This window comes from Acomys minous (assembly GCF_964271855.1).
Source record: "Acomys minous genome assembly, chromosome: 15".
NCBI classification, from domain to species: Eukaryota; Metazoa; Chordata; class Mammalia; order Rodentia; family Muridae; genus Acomys; species Acomys minous.
This window is the reverse complement of record NC_140497.1, coordinates 91,529,001-91,551,646: the sequence shown is the minus strand read 5'-3', so window position 1 is coordinate 91,551,646 and position 22,646 is coordinate 91,529,001. Positions and strand designations below refer to the sequence as shown.

The window sequence follows — 22,646 nt, the reverse complement described above, 5'->3', positions numbered from 1 at the left end:
GATGTACTTACCACAACTGTCAAGTGACTAATTTAATATCAAATAGATATAGATCTAAGGCAATCACTAGATATGTAATTAGTTTATGGAAATTAATATAAACTTTTTAAAACTGTAATTTGTTGAGTGATTTAATGTTTCAGTTTGTATATTGTTACAAGTATTCTATAATGTGATGAATAAAACACATATAACAACGAATATAATTTAAAGTAATACTGAATCTAATTCATTTCACAGTTTTACACCTGTCATAACACAAAAAGAAATGAAAAATCGAACAACTGTGAGTGAGTTTATTCTTCTGGGATTAACGAATGACCCAAAGCTAAACATTTTGATTTTTATATTTTTATTTCTCACTTATATTTTGAGCATTACTGGAAATCTGACCATTATTACCCTCACTTTAGTAGACTCACACCTCAAGACCCCTATGTATTTCTTCCTTCGAAATTTCTCTTTCCTAGAAATCTCATTTACAACAGTTTGTATTCCTCGGTTCCTTGTGAGCATTGTAACAGGGGATAAGACCATCTCCTATAATTCTTGCATGGCCCAGATGTTCTTCTTCATACACCTGGGGTTAACTGAATTTTTCCTTCTGACTGCTATGTCCTATGACCGCTATGTGGCTATCTGCAAGCCCTTGCACTACACCACAATAATGAAAAACAGGGTCTGCATCCAGCTCATAATTGGCTCCTGGCTGGCTGGATTTCTCATCATCTTTCCACCTGTGATCATGGGCCTCCAACTGGAATTCTGTGACTCCAACATCATTGACCACTTCACCTGTGACTCTTCTCCCATGCTGCTCATCTCCTGCACAGACACAGCCGTCCTGGAGCTCTTGGCTTTCCTCCTGGCAGTACTCACGCTCTTGGTAACTTTAACATTAGTGGTTCTTTCCTATCTCTTCATCCTTAGGACAATTCTCAGAATCCCTTCTGCTGAGCAAAGGAAAAAGGCCTTTTCTACCTGTTCCTCACACATGATTGTTGTCTCCATTTCCTATGGAAGCTGCATTTTCATGTACGTCAAAACCTCAGCAAAGGAAGGAGTGGCCTTGACTAAGGGCATAGCAGTGCTCAACACATCTGTTGCCCCAATGCTGAATCCTTTTATTTACTCCCTTAGAAACAAACAGGTAAAAGAATCCTTTAAGAACATGGTCAAGAAATGTATGTCAAATAAAATAGGATGATAGAGAAATTCACTGTTTCATTTTTTAAAGAACATTATATACAATGTGTATTTCATTCTTGTATTTTCTATCCTCTGCTGTATTAAACTTAGCTGAATGTTTCTATCTTTTCCATTTCAGCTTTACTTGACACCATTATCATTTTAAAATTTAGACACCCTTTAAATTTTTCTGAACATGGCTGATTTTATGTCTCTGAACTGAAAATGACACTTTCATGAGACCAACACTTTACCACTTGGCCATGATGCCTGCACTGAAAATGACATTTTGAAAGAATTTATTTTCAAAGAATTTATCCATTGATCAACACAGAAACTAATAAAAGAACAACAGACCACCCTGAAAAATCATTTTTCCACCATATAAGTCCTTTTTAACATGAGCTCTTCTGTGAGGCAAAGTCCTTACCTCTGTTGTGTGGCTACTTTTTTGCTGTATTTTTGAAGAGTTTTCATATTAAATATTGATTGGCCTGTGTGGCTCAGTGCATAGGAGCTATAACTTCACTGTGTGCTCCATCCTTCATTATTGTATCTGGTGCTTTGTTTGTCTCAAATTCTAAAAGTTTCTCTGAAATCTACTATGTTATTTCATTCAAGCTCCCAAACCTTGACCATTAAGCATATTGAAGATTCCTTTTATGCTTATTTGTTAGTGCTGAACTTTGAGCTCCCTAAAGTATCCTGGAAAGAGCCTCTATCCATTTGTTTCCAAAACTATGGATTTCTGTGACAATGAAAAGTACTATTTCTTCTATATCCCAGGGAGTTGTTAAGATTCTTGGCATATACATATCTTAAGTCATTTTCCAATATTTCTTTTCTTTTTTATAATTTATTCTGATTACATCCCAATTGTAATCCCCTCACTTGTATCTTCCCATTCCCCCTCCCTCTTTCACCCTATTCCCCTCTCCTGGACCTGTGACAGAATGGGATGCCCTCCCAATATGATCACAGCCTATCAGTTCTCGTTGTGATGACCTGCTTCCCCTTCCTCTCAGTGCCACCAGGCCTCCCCACCAAGGGGAAGTGGTCAAACAGGGAGCTCCAGAGTTCATGTCAGAAGTAGTCACCACTGTCCCCACAATCATGCAGATTGAGCTGTCCATTTGCTAGCTGTGAAAAGGGGGTCTAGGGCTACTGCATGTATTGTCCTTGGTGGTACAGTAGATAGTGCAGGCCCCCTGTGTCCAGATCTTCCAGCCTTGATGGTCTTCTTGTAGAGTTCCAGGGACCTCTGGGTTCATCTGTGTCCCCATTCTCCCATAACTCTCTCACATGGAGTCCCAGTAGCAAGTCCCAGCATCTGCCTCAATATCCTGCTAAGGGAAGACTTTCAGGGGACATTCTTGTTGGGCTGTGTCCAATTATAAGTGAATATATACCACTTGTATCTTCCTGGGTCTGGGTTACCTCACTCAGGATGATCATTTCTAGTTCCATGCATTTGCCTGCAAATTTCAAGATATCCTTGTTTTTAATAACTGAGTAGTAGTCCATAGTGTAAATGTACCATTTAGCCATTCTTTAACTGAGGGACATCTAGATTGTTTCCAGATTCTGGCTATTATGGATAAAGCTGCTGTGAATTTAGTTTAGAAAATGTCCTTGGGTGGTGGATCATCATTTCATTATTTTCCACTATTTCTTATTGTTTAGTCTTTTAAGGGTATTGGCTTCTCTCAGACTTTGCAGGACATGGGGTTAAGAATGCTTGCTATATACACTGATATACACAGTTCCAAGAAAGATTGTTAGGGGTTGTGAGTGTGTGTGTGTCTGTGTGTGTGTGTGTGTGTGTGTGTGTGTGTGTGTGTGTGTGTGTGTAAAACCAACATTCTCAGTCTGCATAATATTGCTTCTATGTGTACATTTTCAAGATAAAGTACACAGACTTCCTTAAAGGTTCCTATTAATAATCAATAAGTGAAAATAGGTATAGATCTCTCCAGGTAACTTTACTGAAAAGTGTATTTAATGTCAATAGAATGGAAGTTAAGTAAGAAACCCATGACTATTTTCATAATAAAAACTTTAGCCACTTTTTCCTCATCAGCTTGTTTCTGGACTTTTTAAACTAGATTTTAGAGTTTAGAAAATTGATTCAGATACAGACATAATGGCATGGACCTTTTGTCCCAGCACTCAGGAAGCAGAGGGAAGTGGATATTTGTCAGTTGTAGGCTAGACTGATCTATCTACATAGTAATAGCAAGAACAGCAAGAGCTACATAATATAGCTACTTCATCTAAAAAATAACCTCTTCTTTTATGTTTTCTAGCTTAACAGTTTGTTCAATGTGACAACTGATCCTTAGAATTCCTTGATGTAGTATTTATCCTGCTTATCCCAAGTAAAAATATTTAGTTTGATAATGAACATGATAACATTTTATGAAATTTTTCTGAAGCAATGGTTTCAACAAAGGTGGCATGGTGTTCTTCAAGTGAACCTTTTCTTAGAACTTTGTTTCAATTCACTTTCTTTAAGGTTCATCTTACTTTAAAAGAAATAAGGCTATCACCAAGAAAAATGAAAAGCAGAAAATATTGGCAAAAGTATGGGAGGAACAGTCCTTATATACTTTATGAGAGTGTACATTATTTCTGCTATTATAGAAATTAAAATGGGCACTCAAAAACACTGGAATTTGAGCTAGTATATGATTCAGATAAATAATTCCTAGGTACTCACCTGAAGGAACCCAAACTAATATACAACAGAGATCCCGGCATACCTCTGGGATAGTCTCATATGCAAAGCCACAAATTCAGTCTTGATGTCCTTCAACAAATAAGTAGGTAAATACAAATATGGCATATGTATATCATGGATGGACTATTATTCAAACATAAACAACATATCCAAATGTTTGGGACACAATGAAAGCAGAGCTAAGAGTAAAGTTCATAGCACTAGGTGCCTTTGTACAGAAATAGATGACATCACATACAAGCAATTTAATAGAACACCTGAAAACTCTAGAAAAGAGAAGCAAACTCACCCAAGTGGAGTAGATGGCTTGAAATAATCAAACTCAGGGCTGAAATAAATAAAATAGAGAAAACGAAAACAATTCAAAGAATCAAAGAAACCAAGAGCTGGTTCTTTGAGAAACTCAACAAGATAGACAAACTCTTAGCCAAACTAACTAAAAGGAAAAGGGAGCACACCCTAAGTAACAAAATCAGAAATGAAAAAGGAGACATAACAATGGGTAGCAAAGAAATCTAAATAATCATTTGGTTTTACTTCAAAAACAACTATATGCCACAAAATGTGAAAATCAAAATGATATGGACAATCTCCTTGATAAATTCCACTTACCAAACCTGAATCAAGAGCAGGCAAACAAATTAAGAAGTCCTATATTTCCTCTAGGGAAATAGAATCAGTCATCAAAAATTTCCCAACAACAACAACAAAAAGCCCAGGGCCAGATGGATTCAGCACAGCGTTCTACCAGACCTTTGAAGAATAACTAATACCAATACTCCTCAAACTATTCCGCAAAAGAGAAACAGAAGGATCACTACCAAACACATTCTATGAAACCACAGTCACCTTAATACCTAAGCACCCACAAAGACAAAACAAAGAAAGAGAAAATCATACCAGTCTCTCTTATGAACACAGATGCAAAAATGCTCAATAAAATTCTGACAAAGCAAATGCAAGAACACATGAAAAAAATTCATCCCTCATGACCAAGTAAGCTTCATACCAGACATGCAGGGGTGGTTCAATATATGGAAATCCATCAATGTAATCAACTATATAAACTGCAGGGAAAAAACAACATGATCATCTCTTTGGATGCTGAAAAAGCATTCAACAAAATCCAACACCCTTTCATGTTAAAAAGTCTTAGAGAGATTGGGGATATATGGCACATACCTAAACATAGTAAAGGCTATATACAGCAAGACTATAGCCAACATCAAACTAAATGGAGAGAAACTTAAATCAATCCCACTGAAATCAAGGATAAGACAAGGCTGCACACTCCATTTCCCTTCAATATAGTACTTGAAGTCTTGGGTAGAGCAATAAGACAGCTAAAGGAGATCAGGAGGATACAAATAGGAAAGGAAGAAGTTAAAGTTTCACTATTGCAGATGATATGATAGTATATACATCAGTGACACTCAAAATTCTACCATAGAACCCCTTCATCTGATAAACAATTTCAGCAAAGTGGCAGGATACAAAGTTAACACAGAAAAGTCAGTAGCCCTCCTGTATACAGATGACAAATGGTCTTATAAAGAAATTAAGAAAATGAGACCCTGCACAGTAGCCTCAAATAATATAAAGTATATTTGTGTAAATCTAACCAAGCAAGTAAAAGACTTATGTAAAAAAAAAATTCAAGATTCTGCAGAAGGAAATTGAAGAAGATCTCAGAAAATGGAAATATCTCCCATGCTTATGGATTAGGGGAATCAACATAGTAAAAATGGCCATCCTACCAAAAGCAATCTACAGATACAATGCAAACCCTACCAAAATACTAACACAATATTTTACAGAGCTGGAAATATCAAATCGCAACTTCATATGGTAAAACAAACAACCGAGGATAGCTAAAACAAGCCTATACAATAAAGGATCTGCTGGAGGGATCTTCATCCCTGATCTCAATTTGTACTTTAGAGCAACAGTAATAAAAACAGCATGGTACTAGCATAGAAATAAGCCAGTTGACCAATGGGATCTAATCGAAGACTCAGAAATAAATCCACACTCCTATGGTCATTTGATTTTTGAAAAAGAAACAAACAAAAACCATACAATGTAAAATAAAGAAAGCATCTTTAACAAATGGTGGAGTCTAACTGGAGGTCTACTTGAAAAAAATGTGAATAGATCCATATTTCTCACCCTGTACAAAACTAAAGTCTAAGTGGATTAAAGACCTCAGCATAAAACCAGACATACTAAATCTGTTAGAAGAAGTGGGAAAGGGCCTAGAACTTATTGGCACAGGGGACCACTTCCTGAACAGAGCACCAATAGCTCAGGCTCTAAGATCAACAATTAATAAATGGGACCTCATGAAACTGAAAAGCTTCTGTAAGGCTAAAGACACTATCAACAGAACAAAGTGACACCCCACAGATTCGGAAATTATCTTTACTGACCCTACCTCTGACAAAGGGCTAATGTCTAAAATATACAAAGCACTGAATAATTAAACACCACCAAACACAATAATCAAATTAAAAATGTGGTACAGAACTAAACAAAGAATTCTCAACAGAAGAACAGCAGGTTACCAAGAAGAGACTTGATACCCTATGAGCATATACAGGGGAAGGTAATCCCCCTCAGGAACAGTCATAGGGGAGGGGAATAAGGGGAAAATGGGAGGGAGGGAAGAATGGGAGGATACAAGGGATAGGATAACCATTGAGATGTAACAAAAATAAATTAATAAAGGAGAAAAAATTAAAAAAAAAAGAAAACCAAGTGGCTAAGAAACAGTTAAAGATATACTGAAAATCCCTAGGCATCAGGGAAATGCAAATCAAAACAACCTTGAGGTTGCATCTTACACCTATCTGAATGGCAAAGGTCAATAACGCGAGTGACAACACCATACTGAAGAGGATGTAGAGAAAAGGGAACACTCGTCCACTGCTAGTGGGAGTGCAAACTTGTATAAGCACTCTGGAAATCAATATAGTGCTTTCTCAGAAAATTGGGAAAAGTTCTACCCCAAAATCCAGCTATACAACTCCTGAGTATATATCTGAAAGATGTTCCACCATGCAACAAGGACATTTGCTCAACTATATTCAAAGCAGCTTTATTTGTAATAGCCAGAATTGGGAAACAACCTAGATGTCCCTCAACCAATGAATGGATAAAGAAACTGTGGTACGTCTAACAATGGAATACTATTCATCTATTAAAAACAAGGAAATCTTGAATTTTGCAGGCAAATGAATGGAACTAGAAATGATCATCCTAAGTGAGATAATCCATACTCAAAAAGACACTCATGGTATATACTCACTTATAAGTGGATTTTAATCCAACATTGATGCCCTCTGGGAGACTCCAAGAAGTCGGGGATAAGGACAGTTACCTAGACTCAAAGCTGGATACTGGGCATAGTGCTGAGAGTGTAAGTAAGAGTGGGGGAATGTAAGGTCTGGGAGGGAGCAGAAGCTCCAAAGGGAGACCACCAAGACCTGTGGATTGAGGCACAAGGGGATCTCCACAAACTGATGATCCAGTCATTGACAACACAGGCAAAGAACCAAGACCCCTTTTTTCAGAAATAGCCAATAAACTGCAGATTCCCTGCATGGGGGGAAAGGGAGAACTGCTGCTGACCCTCTTCCTGCACTCGGGGTCCCACTACTTGGCCTCTGCCCCTTGGCAAGATGGTCTAGCGGGAATACAGTAGAAGGAGATGCAGACTACCCTGATGTTAGGCTGTGGCCAGAGGTCTAGAGGAGGGGAATAAGCAGAAGATCAATGGGAAGATGAGAGGGAGGGTATAGCAAATGGGAGGTAAGTTGAATAAACTATAATAAATAAAATATACACTTAAAATCTGAACAGAGGATAGGGTTGCTGCAGAGACAGATACACTAACCAAGGACCATGCAAGGTGAGGATCTAGACACTCAGCTCACTTGTAGTATTAGGCAGAAGAGTCTCCTTGTGGGTCCCACAATACGGGGAATAGGGACTACCTCCGAGATTGACTATGGCCTCCTAATAATATTCACTTTCTCCCTGACAGGGTGGCCTTGACAGGCCATAAGGAAGAGGTCATATGTAGTACAGAGGACACTGGATAAGCTGAGGTCAGACATTAGGGAAGGAGGGCTCCCCTTTCTAATGACTATGGAGGGAAAAGGGATAACGGAGAGGATGGAATCGGGAGGTGATGAGGGAGGCGGCTGCAATTGGGATGTAAAGAATTCAAACTGCAGAACAAGCAGGTAATTTATATTGCTAAACCCACTACACAGGAATATCTCTGAGACTGGCAGAAATACGAGTGTCTATGCATAGGCAAGTCTTCACGTTGGTCACAGGTTCTCGGTGACTTATTACTAGAGGCCATTCTGAGTATGTCATGAAGGAAGATTTTCAGATGTCTTACTTCTACTAAATCAATTAGCAGAGAATCAGCTTTAATTGCTCTGTACATCCCACACACCTCATGATACTATAGTGTTAGAACTGTATGATGCCTTTGAGAAATTCTGTTTTCATAACAGAAGAACCAGACACTAACGCTGGATCAGACCTGAGAGGATTTATTCCTCTCAACATGCTGCATGCTGACATCCAGCATCCTCCTTGTTCTAGCCCCCAGGCACCTCAGTTGCTGTTACCCAGCAAATTTGGATCCCTTCCATGTTGTAGAAAGCTTCTGATCCCAATTGCACCAGTATTTCAGTCTGTCCCACACAGGACTCCAATTAAGGCTGGAATCTCTCAACATTTAGAAACTGGAACGTAAATGCAATCCCTGGCGTCTTTGAACATTTTCCCCAATTTTAGGGAACTCATCTTAAGGTATTATTTGTCCTAAATCAGCCTGAAGAAACCTTAACAAGTAAGCTTCATTGTAAAACTAAGCTACCTGGTCTTCAACTCCCTCAGAGACTTGAGAAGGAATAAAGTTGGTTACCTGAGTTTGCCGGAAAGGCAGGTTAGAAGCTTTCCAAATGAAAAGATGACAGAGACAGTTTTCTACCTGAATAGTCACCCAAAACTCTCTATAACACGGGAGCATCTTCCCAGCCTTCTCACCCAAGCTTGCCCTTTTTTTAGGCAGTATTCTGTCTGTGGTAGAAATGAGGACCATTTTCCCGGTGGCTAGTTTGCCACATTTGAAGCCATCTCCATAAGGAGGCTCTTTGATGCTCATCATCCTCTGTGAGATAGGCTGGGTGTTGCCAAGAGTTAACCTGTCTCATTGTCAATGAATCTTTAAAGTAAAAAAAAAAAAACATTTTAAATGCCATATTCTGCATGTCTCTGGCGTTTTTGAAGACCTTATCTTTCTATAGAGTCATATCTATCTGCTTCACCTAAGATGTATATTCTTGTGATAATAGACCAGCAATTGACATGACCATGATTTGACCTACTAACATTTAATTTGTATAACTTACTTTTCCTAAACAGCTTGCTATAGCACTTCCAAAGAATTGGAAGTAAACCTTGTGTTATAATTGAGTTATATGGGTACAGTAGCTCATATTAGAGTAGAAATATATATGCATATATATAATGTGTGTGAAGAATAATCTTACATTTATGTTCTATACCATTATATCTAGATTTAAACTTATTTTGCATCTATATACAAAATTCTATGCCAGTGAATTAAAAATACCTTGTGAGTGACAATTGAGGCATTAAGTTGAGGAGTAGATTTACTAATCTACTTTTTGTTCTATCTTTCCTATATGTTTCGGTATTTCCCCTTCTTTCTTTTCAACCCCTTTCTCCAAACAGTATGTCAATGTCCAGTGTGCTGTGAGGAGTGCATCCTGTCAGCTCTGATCCAATGACAGTGTCTGGTTCTTTTGTTCTGAAAGCATATGGTTTCTCACAAGCATTATGCAGTCCTAAAATTATAAGTGTATAAGGTGTGCATGATGCACAGAACAATTAATGCTGGATTTCTGCTCTTTATATGAGCAGGAAAAGAAGAGCTCTGTAAGTCTTCATTCATGCCATATGAAGATTGGCATCTAATAGTAATTCATAGGGGTTCTGCAGTCAACAAGAAGCATTGTCTATGCCTAGACATTCACATTTCAGCCAGTCTCAGACCTAGTCCTATATGGTGGGATTAGCAATATAAGTTACTTGCTTGTTCTGCAGTTTAAATTCTTCACATCCCAATTGTATCCCCCTCATTCCCTCCTGATTCCCCTCCCTCCCTCATCCTCTCTCCCTCCCTCCCTTAGTACTCAGACAGGGTAACCCTCTTCCTCTAATATCTGACCTCAGCCTATCAAGTCTCACCTGTATTAGCTGTAATCTCTTCCTTTGTACCATGGCAAGACTGTCCTGCCAGGAAGATGTGATCTAATTCAATGGCCAGAGTGCATCTCTGAAGCAGTCCCTACTCTCCATATGTGGCATCCACAAGGAGACCGTGCTACTACATCCAAGCAGTGGGTCTAGGTCTACATCATACATGGTCCTTGGTTGACATTTCTGACTCTCTTTTGTAGTGTAGATAGCCTGTATTATGTGGCTAATGTTGTGAGTATATACCAGGCATGTCTTTCTGGGTTGGGTTACCTCACTCAGGATGATCTTTTCCAGTTCCATTCATTTGCTTGCAAATTTCAAGATTTCCTTGTTTTTAAAAGCTGAATAGTATCCCATTGTGTAGATGTACCACAGGTTTTTTATGCATTCTTCGGTTGAGGAACATCTAGGTTGTTTCTAGATTCTGGCTATGACAAATAAAGCTGCTATGAACATTTTTTAGTAAATGTGTTTGTATGATGGAACATCATTTGTGTATATTCCCAAGAGTGGTATGGCTGGGTCCTGAGGTAGAATTATTCCAATTTTCCTGAGAAAGCATGAGATTTGTTTCTGAAGTGGTTGTACAAGTTTGCACTCCCACCAGCAATGGAGAAGTGTTCCCCTTTCTTCACATGCTCACCAGCTTGGGTTGTCACCTGAGTTTTTATCCTAGCCATTCATATAGGTGTAAGATGGACTGTCAGAGTTGTTTTGAGTTACATTTCCCTGATAACTAGGAATTTTGAGCATTTCTTTAGGTGTTTCTTTGACATTCGATATTCCTCTGTAGAGAATTCTCTGTTTAGCCCTGAACTCCATTTTTGAATTGGATTATTTGGTTTGGTGGTGTTTAATTTCTTGAGTTCTTTATATATTTTGGATATTAGCCCTTTGTCCAATGTTGGGTTGGTAAATATCTTCTCCCAGTCTGTAAGCTGTCATTTTGGTCTGTCGACAGTGTCCTTTGCCTTACAGAAGCTTTTCAGTTTCATAAGGTCCCATTTATTTATGGTTGATCTTAGGGCCTGGGTTGTTGGTGTTCAGTTCAGGAAGTTGTCTCCTATGCCGATGAGCTCAAAGCTCTTCCCCACTTTTTATTCTAACTGATTTAGTGTGTTTGGTTTTATTTTTTTTCCTTTTTTATTAATTTATTCTTGTTACATCTCAATGGTTATCCCATCCCACCAGGTCTCCCCCTCCAGGGGACATGGTCAAAGGTGAGGCAACAGAGTATGTGAGACTGTCATATCCCAAGAAGAATGGATAAAGAAACTGTGGTACATATACACTATGGAATACTACTCAGCTATTAAAAACAAGGAATTCCCGAAATTTGTGGATAAATGGATTGAGCTAGAAATGATCATAATGAGTGAGTTAACCCAGAAGCAGAAAGACTCAAATGGTATATACTCACTTATATCTGCATATTAGCCCAAGGGGCATGTCCCACGAAAGCCTTCACTTACCAGGAAACTGAGACAGAGGGGAGGACATCCTATTGGGACTCTAGATGAGAGAAGCATGGGAGAATGGCAAAGTAGAAGGATCCAGAGAGTCCTAGAAGCCTACAAGTAGAACATTATGATAGGCAGATTTGGGCACAGAGGTCCCGCTCAAACTAAGGCACCAGCCAGGGACAATACAGGCAGTAAACCTTAAACCCCTACCCAGATCTAGCCAATGGACAGAACACTCTCCACAGTAGAGTGGAGAGTGGGATATTACTTTCTCACATACTCTGGTACCTCACCATTGACCATGTCCCCTGGAGGGGGAGACCTGGTGACACTCAGAGGAAGGACAGCAGGTTACCAAGAAGAGACTTGATACCCTATGAACATATACAGGGGGAGGTAATCCCCCTCAGGAAGTCATAGGAGAGGGGAATAAGGGGAAAATTGGAGGCAGGGAAGAATGGGAGGATACAAGTGATGGGATAACCATTGAGATGTAACAAGAATAAGTTAATAAAAGAGAAAAAATAAAAAAAAAAGAGAAATGGGACCTCACAGAAGTAACAAAACTTCTGTACAGCAACATACATCATCATTTGCACAAAGCAGAAACCTATATAATGGGAAAATCTTTCCTGATTATGCATCGTATTTTAAGTTGAATTATTAGTTTCTTTGATGTTTAGTATGTTTTAGTTCTCTGTATATCTAGAATAAGAGAGACACTTTATTCTAGTCAAAGAAAGAGTTAACCAAGAAGACATTGCTATCCTCACCATACCTGCATCAAATTCTGGTGTGTCTCATTTTTTTTTTAATTTACAACTGGATTTGGGGATGGAGATTAATTTAAATCCATTGATAATGGGTGATTTTAATATCTCAATGTGAACACACAGATGACCAAAACAAAAATAAACAGAAAAACATCAAAATTATATAAAATCACACATCAGTAGACTTAAATATCTACATATATTCCAAACACCAAAGAATATGTACATTCTACTCAACAGCACATAAAATGTCTAAAATATATCACATTCTAGGAAACAAAACAAATCTTTACAACTCAAAAAGACATTTTTACAATGTTAATACTGCCAATCCATGACCACAAGACATCTTTCCATCTCTTCATATCTTATTCAATTTCTTTCTTCAGAGACTTGAAGTTCTTGTCCTACAGGTCTTTGACTTGCTTGGTTAGGATTACATAAAGATATTATATATTATTTATCACTTGTATAAAGGGAGGCTACCAATGTTTTAAGTTAACTTTGTATCCAGCTAAATTGCTAAAGGTGTTTATCAGCTATAGGAGCTCTCTAGTCAAATTTTTGGAGTCCCTTACGTATACTATCATGGCACTGTGCATATCAAACTTTGACTTCTTCCTTGATAATTTGTATCCCTTTGATCTCCTTTAGTTTTCTTACTGCTCTAGCAAACACTGTATGGAAGACATATGGCGAGAGTGGGCAGTGTTGTCTTGTCCCTGATTTTAGTTGAATTTCTTTAAGTTTCTATCCACTTAATTTGAAGCTGGCTATTTGCTTTCTATAGCTTTCCTTCATTGTGTTTAGGTATGGACCTTGTACCCCTGATCTTTTCAAGACTTTTAAGATGAAAGGGTGTTGGATATTGTTAAAGGCTTTTTCATCATCTAATTAAATGGTTTTTGCTTTCAGTTTTTTTATATGGTGGACATCATCAATAGATTTTCATACATTGAATCATTCCTGCATCCCTAGGACAAAATCTCCTTGACCGTAGTCATTTGCTATGTGTTCTGTGATTTAGTTTGTGAGTATACTATTGAGTATTTTTCACCAATGTATGTAAGGGAGATGGTTTTGAAATTCTCTTTCTTCATTGAATCTTCATGTGGTTTAGGTATCGGGGTGGGTTTGGCATCATAGAATGGTTTGGCAATGTTCATTCCTTTTCAATATTTCATAATAGTTTAGAAGTGTTGGTATTAGCTCTTCTATTTCAAATGGAACATTTAAAAACCAGGATAGTTAAGACAATCCTGTGCAATAAAAGAACTTTTTTTTTGTATTTCAGGTATGGCGATCCCTGATTTCAAGCTGTACTACAGACCAATAGTAATAAAAAAACTACATGGTATTGGCACAGAAGCAGACAGATTGATCAATGGAATTAAATCAATGAACCAGAAATAAACCCACACAGGTATACACATTTGATATTTTACAAAGATACAAACCACACAATGGAAAAAAGAAAGCATCTTCAACAAATGGTGCTGGTCTACCTGGATGTCTACATGTAGAAGAATGCAAATAGGTCCATATGTATTACCCTGTACAAAACCCAAGACCTAGTGGATCAAAGACCTCAGCATTAAGCCAGATATACAACATCTATAGAAGAGAAAGTGGGGAATCACCTAGAATGCAGTGGTACAGGCAACAATTTTCTGAACATAATAACAACATCTGAGACACTAAGATAACAATAAATGGTAACTCAGAAAACTGAAAAGCTTCTGCAAGGCAAAGAACACTGTAAATGGAATGAAATGGCTGTGTACAAATTGGGAAAAGATCTGCACCAACTCTATATATGACAGAGGGCAATTATCCAAATATATATAAAGAACTCAAGAAAGTAAATACTGACAAAGTAAATAGCCCAATTAAAAAATGGCACACACAGCTAAACAGAGAATTCTTAACAAGTTATATTGAATGGCCCAAAAAAGTGTAAAGAAATTCTCAACATCCTTAGTCATGAGGGAAATGCAAATGAAAACAACTTTGAGATTCCATCTGAACAGCCATCAGAAATGTTAAGATTAAAAATTGAGACTCACCTCAATGGAGAAAGACAACCACTGACTCTGTTAATAACAGGAGTCTAACATAATCATCTTCTAAGAGGCATTTTCCAGAAGCTGATGGAAACAGATGCAGAGACCTACAGCCAAACAATAGGCAGAACTCAGGGAGTCCTGTGGAAGAGTGGAGGAAGGACAGAGGTGGGGCAGAGAGGTCATGAACACTAGAACAAGTTCTACAGATTTAACTAACCTGGGCCCATAGGGACTCACAAAAATGAAATCATCACCCAAAGAGCATGTGTGGGATGAACCTAGGTCCCCAATACATTTGCAGCAGATGTGCAGCTTGTTCATCATATGGGTCCCCTAACAAGTGTAGTAGGGGCTGACCCTGACTCTGTTGCCTGCTTTTGGATCTCTTTCCCACAGCTGGGCTCTCTTGTGTGGCCTCAGTGTGAAAGGATGATTCAGTGCTTTGCTTGCTAGGGTTGGTTAATATCCATCTCTGGAAAGTGGAAGGGAGGATGGGGAAGCTCATGTTAGGATGGAACAAGAAGAGGAGGGAGGGTATGTAACCAGGACGTAAATTGATTAAATAGATTTTTGAGGGCTAAATAATGCCTCACAGCAATTAGCAGACCCCACATTGTCTTACAGAGAAAAATATCAGAGGACTATTTTGGAAAAAATAAACGTGATTATTCTAATATAAATTAAATAATGTGTACGATAATATGTTGGATGCTAATTTTATGAGTTGTAAAAATATGTCCTCTTCGTTCTTCACAGTCTATTAGCTATATCTTGCCTAAATTATACAGTATGCTTTTTATTATCCAATGCAATAATTTCATGGCACACTTCATGTCCCAGTGGATATTTCTCATGCTATTTTCTGCTTTGTTATGATTATATGAAATATGATTATATTACCTTTGCAAGTTTTTGTATTAAAATATTTCACTATATGAAATACAAAAAATTGATGTTGTTTCTTCACAACTGTTTGCTTTCTACATTTCTCCAACCTTGGATGTTTCAAAAGATAATTTCTGTAATTCACCTAATTATTCAGCTTAGCTTTAGGGCACACCAATCAACACTCTCCAGAGACAGTTAGCTCTGCTTAGCTGTAAGAATCCCCTGTGTCCATTTTAAGGAGGAGATAAAAACATAAAATGGAAATGCTTTTTCTGAAAAGAATACTTAGCAAAGTATTTTCTAACAATAGGGTAAAAAGTAAAAATTTAAAGTCACAAGCCATCTTTTTTTCCCAAGAGTTACTGGAAGCCAAATGATATTTGTCAGATTTCATAATTTCCGTGGTAATAACTTGTTCTTTTAAGGGTTTTTAGAAACTAGAAGATACCAGGTACTTGTTAGGCCCACAACTGAGAATTTCAAGTGATATTCTATTTCAATAATTTCCACTCAGATGTTATGTGCTTTCCATCTTCCACAGATGTTGGTTCTTGACTCCCACTCATACTGTGTGTCTTTTCCTGCTTCACCTAGAAAGCAAACAAAATATTGATCTTTATTGCTTCATAGCTGTAAGTATTGCCTCAAATGCTTTGACAATGTGCCTGCTTTCTTCCCATTTTTTACTTTGCTCCCCTCTTCCTCTCCCTCCTCCCTCTCCTCATCCTCTTGAGAGTCTTAGCTACGAGACTTCCAAGACACAATATTTCTGGTTCTGAATTCCTGTTCTGCTTGTCAGCTTCCCTGCCTGTTCCCACAGCCTTTGCATTTGCTGCTAAATAGTAAGTTGTATCCAGAGACACATCTACTAAATAAAAGCAAATAATAAATAATAAAATAAAGATTTTTTTCACTTTAAGACTTTCATTCATAATGTGCATTGCCCTGGGGTGCCCACTGAGATTTTTGCTGCTCACGGGGACTGAAGGATGTCTCAATTTTCTTAGACCGTGAATTCAGAATGCATTACTTTGGAGAATTTAATCTGGCTTTTAGCAGTTTCTATCAACACCTAAGCCCATGTCACCTATCAAACCTCTCCTACTTTAGAGATTCTTTTATAATTCATCCTCACAGTAGATCTTGTTACTGTATCTAGTTCAATTATCTTCTCAAATTTCAGCTACACAATATATAAGTTTGTTATGTATGAAAATCGCAAAATGTAGACATCAGTGAGAAGTGTGGAAGTTGGTTTAAAAAAAAACATCAAACGTTTGGGTTTGAGCTTTTCAGCTGTGACCACTTGGCATTATAAAATTGTAAGTATTTTCTATTCTGTAGATCTTTTTTTTTTCTAATTATTCTGTACCATCGGTACTTTGTCTTTCAGGTATCATCTCATCTATGCAATGAAAATGTCTTATTTCTTTCAATAAAGAAACCCTATAAATGTTTTCTAACTTTGGAGATTTCTGAGTTTGCTGCTTCAAGGTTACATAAATGTTGGTTTTGATTGTCTACTTCCTCAGACAGTGAAGAATGGTTTTAAATATTTCAAAAATTAGCAAATAATTGTAAATGTTTGTTTCACAAAAAAGTAACACATCCCTTTGTTCAGATAGTTTTGAGACTAAAATAATATTGTCCTTTTTAGGTATTTTCATCTCTTTCCAGATATATCTGCTCTTTTACTACAGCAAAAGATCCGCAGTGGCATTATTCTCATCTACTGATGTACTTAACAAAACTGTCAAGTGACTAATTTAATACCAAATAGCTGTAGATCTAAGGCAATCACCAGATATGTAATTGGTTTATGGAAATTAATATTAATTTTTAAAACTGTAATTTGTTGAGTGATTTAATGTTTCAGTTTGTATATTGTTACAAGTCTTCTATAATGTGATGAATAAAACACATATAACAACAAATATAATTTAAAGTAATACTGACTCTAATTCATTTCAGTTTTAGACCTGGCATAACACAAGAAGAAATGAAAAATCGAACAACTGTGAGTGAGTTTATTCTTCTGGGATTAACGAATGACCCAAAGTTAAATACTGTGATTTTTATATTTTTATTTCTCACTTATATTTTGAGCATTACTGGAAATCTGACCATTATTACTCTCACTTTAGTAGACTCACACCTCAAGACCCCCATGTATTTCTTCCTTCGAAATTTCTCTTTCCTAGAAATCTCATTTACAACAGTTTGTATTCCTCGGTTCCTTGTGAGCATTGTAACAGGGGATATGACCATCTCCTATAATTCTTGCATGGCCCAGGTGTTCTTCTTCATACTCCTGGGTGCAACTGAGTTTTTCCTTCTGACTGCTATGTCTTATGACCGCTATGTGGCTATCTGCAAGCCCTTGCACTACACCACAATAATGAAAAACAGGGTCTGCATCCAGCTCATAATTGGCTCCTGGCTGGCTGGATTTCTCATCATCTTTCCACCTGTGATCATGGGCCTCCAACTGGAATTCTGTGACTCCAACATCATTGACCACTTCACCTGTGACTCTTCTCCCATGCTGCTCATCTCCTGCACAGACACAGCCGTCCTGGAGCTCTTGGCTTTCTTCCTGGCAGTATTCACGCTCATGGTAACCTTATCATTAGTGGTTCTCTCCTACCTCTTCATCCTTAGGACAATTCTCAGAATCCCTTCTGCTGAGCAAAGGAAAAAGGCCTTTTCTACCTGTTCCTCACACATGATTGTTGTCTCCATTTCCTATGGAAGCTGCATTTTCATGTACGTCAAAACCTCAGCAAAGGAAGGAGTGGCCTTGACTAAGGGCATAGCAGTGCTCAACACATCTGTTGCCCCAATGCTGAATCCTTTTATTTACTCCCTTAGAAACAAACAGGTAAAAGAATCCTTTAAGAACATGGTCAAGAAATGTATGTCAAATAAAACAGGATGATAGAGAAATTCACTGTTTCATTTTTTAAAGAACATTATATACAATGTGTATTTCATTCTTGTATTTTCTATCCTCTGCTGTATTAAACTTAGCTGAATGTTTCTATCTTTTCCATTTCAGCTTTACTTGACACCATTATCATTTTAAAATTTAGACACCCTTCAAATTTTTCTGAACATGGCTGATTTTATGTCTCTGAACTGAAAATGACACTTTCATGAGACCAACACTTTACCACTTGGCCATGATGCCTGCATCGAAAATGACATTTTGAAAGAATTTATTTTCAAAGAATTTATCTATTGATCAACACAGAAACTAATAAAAGAACAACAGACCACCCTGAAAAATCATTTTTCCACCATATAAGTCCTTTTTAACATGAGCTCTTCTGTGAGGCAAAGTCCTTACCTCTGTTGTGTGGCTGCTTTTTTGCTGTATTTTTGAAGAGTTTTCATATTAAATATTGATTGGCCTGTGTGGCTCAGTGCATAGGAGCTATAACTTCACTGTGTGCTCCATCCTTCATTATTGTATCTGGTGCTTTGTTTGGCTCAAATTCTAAAAGTTTCTCTGAAATCTACTATGTTATTTCATTCAAGCTCCCAAACCTTGACCATTAAGCATATTGAAGATTCCTTTTATGCTTATTTGTTAGTGCTGAACTTTGAGCTCCCTAAAGTATCCTGGAAAGAGCCTCTATCCATTTGTTTCCAAAACTATGGATTTCTGTGACAATGAAAAGTACTATTTCTTCTATATCCCAGGGAGTTGTTAAGATTCTTGGCATATACATATCTTAAGTCATTTTCCAATATTTCTTTTCTTTTTTATAATTTATTCTGATTACATCCCAATTGTAATCCCCTCACTTGTATATTCCTCTTCCCCCTCCCTCTTTCATCCTATTCCCCTTGCCTAGACCTGTGACAGAATGGGATGCCCTCAAATATGATCACAGCCTATCAGTTCTCGTTGTGATGACCTGCTTCCCCTTCCTCTCAGTGCCACTAGGCCTCCCCACCAAGGGGAAGTGGTCAAACAGGGAGCTCCAGAGTTCATGTCAGAAGTAGTCACCACGGTCCCCACAACCATGCAGAATGAGCTGTCCATTGGCTAGCTGTGAAAAGGGGGTCTAGGGCTACTGCATGTATTGTCCTTGGTTGGTACAGTAGATAGTGCAGGCCCCCTGTGTCCAGATCTTCCAGCCTTGATGGTCTTCTTGTAGAGTTCCAGGGACCTCTGGGTTCATCTGTATTCCCATTCTCCCATAACTCTCTCACATGGAGTCCCAGTAGCAAGTCCTAGCATCTGTCTCAATATCCTGCTAAGGGAAGACTTTCAGGGGACATTCTTGTTGGGCTGTGTCCAATTATAAGTGAATATATACCACTTGTATCTTCCTGGGTCTGGGTTACCTCACTCAGGATGATCATTTCTAGTTCCATGCATTTGCCTGCAAATTTCAAGATATCCTTGTTTTTAATAACTGAGTAGTATTCTGTAGTGTAAATGTACCATTTATCCATTCTTTAACTGAGGGACATCTAGGTTGTTTCCAGATTCTGGCTATTATGGATAAAGCTCTATGAATTTAGTTGAGAAAATGTCCTTGGGTGGTGGATCATCATTTCATTATTTTCCACTACTTCTTATTGTTTAGTCTTTTAAGGGTATTGGCTTCTCTCAGACTTTGCAGGACATGGGGTTAAGAATGCTTGCTATATACACTGATATACACAGTTCCAAGAAAGATTGTTAGGGGTTGTGAGTGTGTGTGTGAGTGTGTGTGTGTGTGTGTGTGTGTGTGTGTGTGTGTGTAAAACCAACATTCTCAGTCTGCATAATATTGCTTCTATGTGTGCATTTTCAAGATAAAGTACACAGACTTCCTTAAAGGTTCCTATTAATAATCAATAAGTGAAAATAGGTATAGATCTCTCCAGATAACTTTACTGAAAAGTGTATTTAATGTCAATAGAATGGAAGTTAAGTAAGAAACCCATAACTATTTTCATAATAAAAACTTTAGCCACTTTTTCCTCATCTGCTTGTTTCTGGACTTTTTAAACTAGATTTTAGAGTTTAGATATTGATTCAGATTCAGACATAATGGCATGGACCTTTTGTCCCAGCACTCAGGAAGCAGAGGGAAGTGGATATTTGTCAGTTGTAGGCTAGACTGATCTATCTACATAGTAATAGCAAGAACAGCAAGAGCTACATAATATAGCTACTTCATCTAAAAAATAACCTCTTCTTTTATGTTTTCTAGCTTAACAGTTTGTTCAATGTGACAACTGATCCTTAGAATTCCTTGATGTAGTATTTATCCTGCTTATCCCAAGTAAAAATATTTAGTTTGATAATGAACATGATAACATTTTATGAAATTTTTCTGAAGCAATGGTTTCAACAAAGGTGGCATGGTGTTCTTCAAGTGAACCTTTTCTTAGAACTTTGTTTCAATCCACTTTCTTAAGGTTCATCTTACTTTAAAAGAAATAAGGCTATCACCAAGAAAAATGAAAAGCAGAAAATATTGGCAAAAGTATGGGAGGAACAGTCCTTATATACTTTATGAGAGTGTACATTATTTCTGCTATTATAGAAATTAAAATGGGCACTCAAAAACACTGGAATTTGAGCTAGTATATGATTCAGATAAATAATTCCTGGGTACTCACCTGAAGGAACCCAAACTAATATACAACAGAGATCCCGGCATACCTCTGGGATAGTCTCATATGCAAAGCCACAAATTCAGTCTTGATGTCCTTCAACAAATAAGTAGGTAAATACAAATATGGCATATGTATATCATAGATGGACTATTATTCAAACATAAACAACATATCCAAATGTATGGGACACAATGAAAGCAGAGCTAAGAGTAAAGTTTATAGCACTAGGTGCCTTTGTACAGAAATAGATGACATCACATACAAGCAATTTAATAGAACACCTGAAAACTCTAGAAAAGAGAAGCAAACACACCCAAGTGGAGTAGATGGCTTGAAATAATCAAACTCAGGGCTGAAATAAATAAAATAGAGAAAACGAAAACAATTCAAAGAATCAAAAAAACCAAGAACTGGTTCTTTGAGAAACTCAACAAGATAGACAAACTCTTAGCCAAACTAACTAAAAGGGAAAGGGAGCACACCCTAAGTAACAAAATCAGAAATGAAAAGGGAGACATAACAATGGGTAGCAAAGAAATCTAAATAATCATTTGGTTTTACTTCAAAAACAACTATATGCCACAAAATGTGAAAATCAAAATGATATGGACAATCTCCTTGATAAATTCCACTTACCAAAGCTGAATCAAGAGCAGGCAAACAAATTAAGAGGTCCTATATCTCCTCTAGGGAAATAGAATCAGTCATCAAAAATTTCCCAACAACAACAACAAAAAGCCCAGGGCCAGATGGATTCAGCACAGCGTTCTACCAGACCTTTGAAGAATAACTAATACCAATACTCCTCAAACTATTCCGCAAAAGAGAAACAGAAGGATCACTACCAAACACATTCTATGAAACCACAGTCACCTTAATACTTAAGCCCCACAAAGACAAAACAAAGAAAGAGAAAATCATACCAATCTCTCTTATGAACACCGATGCAAAAATGCTCAATAAAATTCTGACAAAGCAAATGCGCAAGAACACATCAAAAAATCTCATCCCTCATGACCAAGTAAGCTTCATACCAGACATGCAGGGGTGGTTCAATATATGGAAATCCATCAATGTAATCAACTATATAAACTGCAGGGAAAAAACAACATGATCATCTCTTTGGATGCTGAAAAAGCATTCAACAAAATCCAACACCCTTTCATGTTAAAATGTCTTAGAGAGATTGGGGATATATGGCACATACCTAAACATAGTAAAGGCTATATACAGCAAGACTATAGCCAACATCAAACTAAATGGAGAGAAACTTAAATCAATCCCACTGAAATCAAGGATAAGACAAGGCTGCACACTCCATTTCCCTTCAATATAGTACTTGAAGTCTTGGGTAGAGCAATAAGACAGCTAAAGGAGATCAGGAGGATACAAATAGGAAAGGAAGAAGTTAAAGTTTCACTATTGCAGATGATATGATAGTATATACATCAGTGACACTCAAAATTCTACCATAGAACCCCTTCATCTGATAAACAATTTCAGCAAAGTGGCAGGATACAAAGTTAACACAGAAAAGTCAGTAGCCCTCCTGTATACAGATGACAAATGGTCTTATAAAGAAATTAAGAAAATGAGACCC

General features: G+C 37.5%; 2 protein-coding genes across 2 annotated transcripts; both read left to right on the top strand.

Moving 5' to 3' along the window:
• Positions 1-268: 268 nt before the first annotated feature.
• On the top strand, positions 269-1,207 carry LOC311584218 (olfactory receptor 6C76-like; the record flags this gene model as incomplete). Its single annotated transcript, XM_084758318.1, has 1 exon — positions 269-1,207. One exon carries the CDS (start codon positions 269-271, stop codon positions 1,205-1,207), a length of 939 nt encoding a protein of 312 aa, XP_084614444.1.
• Positions 1,208-17,423: 16,216 nt separating this feature from the next.
• Positions 17,424-18,362, top strand: LOC311584217 (olfactory receptor 6C76-like; the record flags this gene model as incomplete). The annotated part of the gene is made up of 1 exon (XM_084758317.1): positions 17,424-18,362. One exon carries the CDS (start codon positions 17,424-17,426, stop codon positions 18,360-18,362), a length of 939 nt encoding a protein of 312 aa, XP_084614443.1.
• Between the last annotated feature and the right edge of the window lie 4,284 nt (positions 18,363-22,646).